This window comes from Condylura cristata, unplaced genomic scaffold (genome assembly GCF_000260355.1).
Source record: "Condylura cristata isolate star-nosed mole 26May11 unplaced genomic scaffold, ConCri1.0 scaffold00016, whole genome shotgun sequence".
Lineage (NCBI taxonomy): Eukaryota > Metazoa > Chordata > Mammalia > Eulipotyphla > Talpidae > Condylura > Condylura cristata.
Genome location: NW_004567117.1, coordinates 40,989,153 through 40,998,619, shown reverse-complemented (window position 1 = coordinate 40,998,619; position 9,467 = coordinate 40,989,153). Strand labels below are relative to the sequence as shown.

The 9,467-nt window shown below is 41.2% G+C and overlaps 1 protein-coding gene across 3 annotated transcripts in view; it reads right to left on the bottom strand.

Moving 5' to 3' along the window:
* Positions 1-9,467, bottom strand: part of LOC101635320 (serpin B13) — a 16,214-nt gene that overhangs the window by 4,335 nt on the left and 2,412 nt on the right. For 2 of the 3 annotated variants that reach the window (XM_012725821.1, XM_004683954.2), the window contains exons 3-4: positions 1,337-1,465; positions 833-950 (exon numbers count right to left, since the gene is read on the bottom strand). In XM_012725821.1, the coding sequence (XP_012581275.1) occupies positions 833-950; positions 1,337-1,465 (247 nt within the window). Of the gene's footprint in view, positions 1-832; positions 951-1,336; positions 1,466-8,634; positions 8,677-9,337; positions 9,348-9,467 lie in introns of all 3 variants that reach the window. The other variant, XM_012725822.1, reaches the window with a different exon arrangement.

Here is a 9,467-nt window from a genome sequence, read left to right as displayed (position 1 = left end):
AAAAAAAAAAAATGGAATGATTTTTTTTAATCTCTGCATTAGCATATCTCAGACTCAACCCACCCTTTGTTAGTCCCTCTTTAACTTGTTTTTCAAATTTTTTATTTCTTTTGGACTAAGTAGAGATGGAAATGTGCCTTGTGGTTTAACAGACTTATCCCCCAAAACTAGGACAAAAATGCATTGTGAAACTCAAAAAAGAACCTATCAGTCATCGTGTCCAAAGTGTGTTCCTATGTTAACAGTCCTCTCGGTAGGTCTTGGGTATTTGTATCGTAGCAGGAATGTGGGGAGGACGAGCTGAGGGTCTAGTTCTCTGTGGAGGGACTGAGTGCTGCCATCCCCCCACCTGGCTCGCAAGTGGACACGAGGCTCTGACACCTGGGCTGTAGGAACAACGGCAGGTCTTGATCAGAGAGCTGAACGTTGCTCACTTGACAGAGAGGAGGAAACCCCCCCCCACAACACTTTCCTTATGGAGTCTCCATCAAAAGTCTCTGATCGAAGGAAGATGAGGGCCCAAGACAGACATGAGCCCAGTCTCCGGAACCCCAAGATAAGCATGACCCACAGCCGCATGAAATAATCCTCCACTGAGTATGTCTTTGAATTTGTTCCCTCCCTGGGCCCCTTGGCTCTCCAAGTTTTCCCAGAGACTCACTGCTGAGACCCCCCCCCCCTGCAGTGCCTCCTCCACCCTGGAGCTCAGCCCTGCTCTGCAGCTTGAGCCCCCAGGGCGTGCACCAGCATGCACCAGCCAGCATCAAGCACAGTCTGCACTCACAGCAGGACTCAAGGAGCGATTACGATGAGCAACCCAGTCATACTCTACCATTAGTTTGGCTTTCCACCCAGGAGTTAATCTTCTTTCGACTTTCATCTGCTGCATTGACAAAGTCAACAGTCTCCATAGAAGCATGGTAATATTTTTCAACATAATCCAAGTATTTCTTTAAGAGAAACAGGGAAGGAACAGCAAGAGCTTAAATTTTTTATTTATTCCCTGTCAACATTTCTAAAGAAATTTATCTGTATATCAAAATGACTAATGTTGTAAGCAGGGATTTTTAGATCCTAAGCAAATCACTGAGTACTTTAATGCACTTTTTTTGCAGATACAACAAAGGGAAAGCAAAAGTGAGATTTGGCCTGTCAGGGTCAGGGTCAAAAAGAAGTTCCTGAAGGCCTGGATGTCTGGAGGACAGGTGGGGAGCACCTAGTGAAGCTGCCAAGCCAGCAGTGCTCTCAGGCAGCTGGCCCGGGACCCGCAGTCCTAACTGGGCCATTGGACATGTGTGAATGGCACTCACGAGATGACAGATGCAGCAAAACTTACTTGAAGGAAGAGGTAAGTCTTTTCTCCAAAGAGCCTATTGGCTATTTTCAGTTCATAATCATTTGTGGGTTTGCTTATCTCACTCAGAACCTTTTGGAATCTCTGATGTAGCTCTTCCGTCTTCTCAATCTAAAAATCAAGACCAAAAGCCAGTGAGTTATTGTGGCAAAGGCAAGCCTTGATTCTTCTCCATGAGGCCTGCTGGGTTTTCCCTCAGTGTGGAGACCTTCAGGGTGGCCCATGCATGTGGTGTGGACTGTGAGGTCAGGTGGCCCTTATGCAAATTATATGATAATGTCCATCATAACTCTCAGCTCCCCAGAGAAATTTGCTCCTCCAGCCCAGTGCTACAGATGTTGCTTTTCTGGCTCAAATTGCATTTTTTATCTCCAATGCAATTGCCCACTAAATGTTTCAAATGCTTGCTTTTGACTTCCCACAAGACTTAGCACCTGAGGAAAGTAGCAAGGTCCCTGAGTGATCCTCACCTGCAAGTTGGGCAATTTCTATTCCAGGCCTGGGTAGGAAAGTGACTCCTGAGGGTGGCATAAGTGGCTTTTGTCAGAACTATACTTTGGGCAGAAATGTGATTTCTTCCTGTCTCTAAAGTAAAACACAAACTTTTGGAAACACTGTTTGTAAAATCCACCAGTTTCCTGAGTAGGGGCTGAAGAGTGATGGCTCCTTGCAGAACCAGCTGCCCAAAACATGCCCCTGAAATAAGGACCATCTCTGGCCCCTGCCTGTTCAGTGACATCTGGTTGCTTCTGTTCACACCAGGTACAGCAGAAGCTCAGGCCATATTCCTGGTGATGATGAGACTAGAAAGATTTCTTCCTCTTGGATATGAAGCCCATGGGTTTTTATTTTGTCTCTTTATATTGTCACTGGTTACTTAAGGCCAAGAGCAGTGTCTGCTGAATAGAAAACACTTAGTCGATTATGGTGAGTAATTAATGAAGCTTGAATGCAAAATGTAAAAGTAGGTAAAATATAAACTAAGGTTGAATTTGACATTGTCTCCCTCCTTGTGTGGTGAGCCTTTAAATGACTAGCGATCATTCTACAGTTACTCAGGTCCCTGGGGTGTGGCATGAGAGGATGTTAAAGACTTTGGGGAGTAAAAAATGCTTTCAAAAAGATACAGGCACCCCTATGTTTATCACAGCACTATTTACAATAGGTAAATCCTGGAAACAATCCAAATGCCCGAAACTAGATGATTGGATCAAGAAGATGTGGTATATATGTAATGGAATACTACCCAGCAATCAAAAAGATAAATGCATGCCATTCACAGCAACATGGATGGAGCTAGAAGGGATTTTGTTTAGTGAAATAAGTTGGAAGGAAAAAGAAAAATAGTAAATGGTTTCACTTACAGGAGGAATTTAAGAGAATCAAATAAGATGGGGTGATTGTATTTTGTTATTACAATAGAAAACACAACAAAACAATATAGAAACAGACAATTATATGGGGAGAGGGACAGAGAGGGGTCAGAGGGAGGGAGGAATGGGGGGGCTAAAGAGAGGGGGAGAGTAAAATAATTATTTTTAGAAAATGAACAATGATGTAAACATAGAAAAAAAATTTTAAAGAATGACATGATCAAAAGAGTACAGTGGGAATGTTTCTCTAATGGCTAGTTGGGTGTGAGTCAAACTCAAAATGAGAGAAAGTCCCTATTAAATAGGTTTGGGATTAGAATTTATAGTAACTCTGTAGTCTTGGAAACCCCAAAATGAAAAATTTAACTAAAAGTGGCCCTGGGATGGTATTCTGAAAAAAAAAAATTAGAAAAGTAACAACCCCGGGTTTCTTCATAATGTTAAAATTACATATCATGATAAGTAAGTCCTATTTCAAGAATCAGAAGTTTTTTTTTAAAGCAACCATATTAGGCCCTTGAGGACTTGACATGCTGGAATTATTAGCTATCACTTTAGAAAGTAGTATAATGAAAATTTTAACCAAAAAAAAAAAAAAAAGAATCTTGAAATTATGTTTAAGGACCAAGACACTATTAATAATTTTGGGGTTGGTTTTGTAGCTCAATAGAAGTGTTAAATAACCAAGAAGGCATGACTAACCTGGCAGAAAGAGAAATCTGAATAATTTTCTCTGAATGTAACAGAAAGATAAAAAGTGATTAAAAACGTATATGACACTTGAGGAAATCTAGAAAATAAAATAAGAATTCTAACATCTTTCCAAATGGCAGGAAAGAAGAAAATGGGGGAAATGCATCATTCATCATTCAAAAAAGAAATAATTATGAATTTTCCAGAATGAATTTTTATATTTAGGAAATACAATAGATCTGCCTTGGTAAATGAAAGAAACCTATACCTAGACATACAGTAGTAAAATTCGGGAACAACAAAACTTAAATGCAGACAAAGACGGATCATCCACCAAGAACTGTCAAATAAACCAACTCTTTAACACCAAATGAGACATAGAGAATGTTATGGTATCTTCAAGAAGTTGCGAGAAAATAGCAACATAGCAGCCAGGGAACAGACTCTCATTTAAGAACAAAGGCAAATGCACCAGTCTGCAGTACCATAAACACCAGGGTGCGCTCCAGGCTAAAAACCAGTAAACCTTTTCTATTAGATTCCGCACAAGTTCAGAGATCATCCATTCCCAGAAAGATTTAAGATTAGATCTCCAGAATGCCTGGACAGGCTGATTTTAAAAAGTTCTTTTTATAGTAAGCTAAACCTAAAAGACTTGGAGAAATAGCTAATTTCCCAAATGCCCAACAAGATAGCAAAGTATACAAGAAACGGGAAATGTGTTCTAATCAAAGGAACAAATAAAACAGACAACCTAACTTTACATCTCAACAGAGTAGAAAAAGAAAAAAACTAAGCCAAAGTGATCAGAACAAGGGAAATAAAAAAGAATAGGGTACAATTAAATAAAACAGAGAGTAAAAAAAATGGAAAATAATCAACAAAGATTTAAGGCTATTTTTAAAGAAAAACAACAAAAATGATAAATCCTTAACTAGACTAAGGGAAAAAACAGATGACTTACATAAATAAAATTATAAATGAGAGCAGCATTATAATTAATGTCATGGAAATAACAAAAGACTATGAAACTATTATGAAAATTTTTATGCCAAAAAAAATTAGATAACCTAGAAGAAAATGACAAATTGGAACCAACAACCACTCAGGCTAAATGATGAACAAATTCAAACTCTAAACAGATGCAACCAAAATGATATTTAATAGTAAAAGAAACTGCTAACAAAGAAAAGTCCAGAATTAGATGATGTCACTAGAAAATTCCACAGAACTAAGGAATAGTTAATACCAATCCACTTCAAAGACTTCCAAAACTTGAAAAGAACTTTCTCAAAGTCATCAATATGGCTAGAACTCTGAAACCAAAACTAGACAAAAACATAAGAAAATGATAGACCAATAGCCTGAAGAATATGGATTCAAAAATTCTCAACAAAATTCAATAACACATTAAAAAAAAAACAAAAATAAAGTGACTGTGGGATGACAACATCCCAGGATCTTCATTTTTAAAAATATCTTTATCTTAAAGGTAACTGCATCCCATGTTTCACTGAAATCTTCATAATTTCAAACCAAATTCAATCGCGCATTAATAAGATCCTATGTCACCACAAAGTAGGATTTATACCTGCAATAGAGTTCAATATATGAAACTTAGTCAATATAATATGTTGCATTAACAAAATGAAAGACAAAGACATATGACCACCACAAATGATATAGAAAAGCACCTGACAAAATGCAAAAGCCACTCATGATTGAGGGGGGGAAAGCATTCAAACTAAAACCAGAAGAAACCTGCCTTAGCATCATAAAAGCCATTCTGGAAAGCTAACATCACACTGACTGGTGAAAAGCTGAAAATGTGTCTTGTAAGGTCAAGCTAACTTTTGCCATGGCTATTCAGCAAATTTGGCACAAACTAGAAGTTCTAGCCAGAGTAACTAGAAGAGAAAATAAAATCTAATGAGGGCCATATAAGCTGAGCACAAAGGAAATTCTAAAACATTACTGAGAGATGTTAATGATAACTTGATCAAATATGTCAATGTATCGTTCTTGAAAACTGGAAATTTTAATATTATAAATATGTCAGCTATCCCAATGGTAATTGACAGATTCAATGTAATCACAATAAAAATAACAGTGGGGGCCCTCCCTGGTGGTGCAGCAGGTTAAAGCACAACGCTAAGAAGCTAAAGTCACTTCCACATGAGTTCAACTCCCGCCTGCCCCGGAGGTGACCCACATGGCACAGCAGACCTCTCCTGACCCTCCCACTGCTCCCCTCAGCAGTGTACTTTGTCGATCTGCCTGTTCTGCTCCCCGCTTTGTCTCTGGTGAAGCCTCTTACCACCCCTGCATCACTGGCCTGTACCCCAGTTCTTAAAAAAAAAAAATAGACATATATTACATGTCACTTGACTAATGACATAGGTGCCACTTCTAGGCAATGAACTTCAATAAATGGTATAAAATTCAGTAAATGGAATAAAGATAACAAAGGACACTATCTTTATGACCTTACAATAGGAAAAGACTTCAAAGAACAGGACACAAAAGACATTAATCTTAACAGAAAAATTTTGATAAATTGAACTTGATTAAAATTATGAACTTTTGTTCATCAGGGAGTATCACAACAGGTTAAAAAAGTCAAAGAGTGATCCAGTTATTTCTATTACCTATCTCCGACAAAAGTTTCATATCCATATTCTATAAAGAACTACTATTAATCAATAAGAAGAGAGAGAAACCAGGGGAAGGAATATGCATTAAGGAATTAACGGCCGTTGTGTAAAACACATCTCCAAGTGACTGATAAGCTTATGAAAAGTACTCACCAAAGTACAAATTAAAATCACAATATAGGCCTTCCCTGGGGGTGCAGCGGGTTAAAGCACAGCACTGAGAAGCTAAAGCCACTTCCGCATGAGTTTGATCCCCGCCTGCCCCGGAGGAGATCCACATGGCCAGGCAGACCTCTCCTGACCCGCCCGCTGCTCCCCTCAGCAGTGTACTTAGTCGATCTGCCTGTTCTGCTCCCCACTCTGTCTCTGGTGAAGCCTCTCGCCGCCCCTGCACCTCTGGCCTGTACCCCAGTTCTGTATGAATAAATAAATTAATCTTTTAAAAAAAACCAGTATACTACTACACATACATCAGAAATGCCAAAGTTGTTAATAGTGCAGTCACCGGAACTGTCATCCACTCGCTGTTGGGGGGAAGGAAACCCACTTTTGGAAACTACATGCTAGCTCCGTACCATGGCTGAGCATGCCCCAGCGGTCCAGGAACTCCACGCCTGGAAATTACCCAAGAGAAATAACTTCACGTTCGCAACAAAAGACATGTGTAACAAGGTCCACACTGACTTGATTCCTAATCGTCGAAACTGAAGCAAACTAAATATTTATCCACAGGAAAATGACACGATCATGTATGGGAATACTCGTAGCAATAAAAATGAACTATAAATATACCCAACCACATGGGTCAACATCGCAGGTCTGATGCAGACATTTTAGCCTCGATGATGTCACTAGGGGGGCATCTCCCTCACTAGTACTCCCCCAGATAAGTCCCCGTCTGTCCCAGTTCGAGAGGTGGCCTTCAAGATAGCCTTGAGCTGTGGACTTCCTCCCAACAGTCTCGTCTCTCAAGTTTTGGCTTTCAAGGGGTGAACAGCCAGACCCAAGCTCCAGTAACAGATACAGAGAACAGAGCGGTGGTCACCAAAAGTGGGTTTATGGGGTGGGCAAAGCAGTGGGGGTGATTAAAAGGCACAAATGCCCAGTTTTAAAATAAAAAGTAGTGGCCCTGTAATGTACAGCATGGTGACCACAGTTAATACTGTGGTCAACATGTGAAAGTTACTAAGACTGTGAATCTTAAAAGCTCATTGTAAGAAAAAAAAGTCACCAAGGCCAAGTCAATATATAATTTTTTAAAATTCTGACAGTCGGGCCCTCCCTCGTGGCACAGGGCTAAAAGCACAGCCCTGTGAAGCTAGCCGCAGCCACTGAAGCCTGAGTTCTATCCCAGCCAAGGACGTGGCCCACATGGCGTGGCAGACCTCTCCTGTCTCCCTGCTGCTCCCCTCAGCAGTGGACTTTGTCGATCAGCCTGTTCTGCTCCCTACTCTGTCTCTGGTGAAGCCTCTCACCACTCCTGCACCTGGATAGTCAACTATCCCACAAATGCAAAAAATAGCTTGTTAATGTAATTTACTGATAAACACCAATAAATACAAAAAAAATATGTGTGTGTGTTTATATCCAGACATGTATGAATATGGATGACGGAGATTGCAATACTTAAAGGATTCTAAGTCACCCTTTTCAATTCAATTGTGTGAAAAGGACCTGTGAACTGGTGAAAGGGAAAATATTGTCATCATTCCTTCGGCAAACAAGTTAGTAGCATTTAATGAATCTGAACATGCATACACCCTGCCTCCCAGAGGTATAGGCCTACACGCTAGAGCAGTCACATGGAATTGTCATACAGCCACATATATAATACCAAATTTTCTAGTAACTACATTCTTAGAATTAGAAAGAAGCAGAGGAAATCAAGTTCATTGTAAGTTTTATCTAACAGAATATATCTAGAACATCATCATTTCAACCTATATACATGTGTTATATAATAAGTATTATGTATTATTTCAATAAAAATATCAAAAATTCAGCCCTCCCTGGCGGCACAGGGGGTTGGAGCACCGCACTGCAAAGCTAGCAACTGCCACTTCATTGTGAGCTCAATCCCTGCCCCGGAGGTGACCCGCAGGGCACAGCAGACCTCTCCTGACCCGCCTGCTGCTCCCCTCAGCAGAGGATTAAAGGGTATTCAGAATTACAGAATTGCATTATTCCTTAAACCTTTTGTACATGTTTTAAGATTTTCATCTTCAGTATTTTATATTTTTGAGACAACACTGACCTCTAACATAGTCCAGGCTCCAGATGGACATGTGAGCCTGTCTATATGTGAACGACTCCGCTCATGTATCTGCTGTACAGTGAGCCCAGCAAGAGTCTGGTTTCCACCCAGTGACTGACCCCTTTACCTGACTGGTCCACCCGTAACCCTTCCTTCCTAGTGGCCACGATTTTGTTCTCCTAATCTAAGAGTTTGTTATTTTTTTAAATTCCTGGTGTATCAACTTCTACCTCAACACCGGTCTATACTACATGATAATCACCACCAAAAGCCACAACATCCAGCCTCAGAATATCCTGAACTCACATGATAAACACACATCTGTTCTGTCTCTGGACAAGTCAACTGCTCGTCCACCGAGAAGAGATCCGAGCAGATGTACTGCGGTTTGTCCTGGCCCTGAGAGCCTGTCCACCTGTCCTTGTATTCTTCTTCACACCACTGTCTCCCCAAACACTGCGGAGGAGTGGACAGAGCTGCTGTGCCATGCAGAGATGGTCGTGCCGTGACCTGCTCAAAGCCAAAATTCAAACCTCACCCCGGCCCCCACGCCCTACTGGGGCGTCTGGCCAAGAGGGCAAGCAATTTCCAGCCCACACAGATCCCCTCCCACCATGATTACAGTGAATGTCCTCTGAAGACAACCCATTCCCTGAAGGAGTGGACAGTGGGGCAGCTACGAGTCCCAGCTCTGCTGCCTGGCTCTCGGTGGGCAGTTCAGGCACCCAGACAACCTGGCCACATGGGGCTGCAAGAGGAGCAACTGGTGCTGGGGGGTCGGGGGGGGGGCTGTGACTTCATAAGCGTCCAGGAATGATGACTTCAGCACATACGCACCCTTCCTGGGATACCAGACTCCAAGAGGATTGAACCCTCAGCCCTGGAGCAGCAAGAGACTCCGACAAGGCCCTGGTGCCAGGCCAGTGTTTCTTTCAAAAAAGCATCAGCTAGTGTACTACAAAGCCATAATAATCAAAACTGCATGGTACTGGAACAAAAATAGACATACAGACCAGTGGCTTTGAATAGAAAACCCAGATATAAACCCACAAGTTTATGGACACCTAATTTTTGACAAAGGAGCAAAGAAGATACAATGGAACAAAGAAAATTTGTTCAGCAAGTGATGCTGGTGAAAC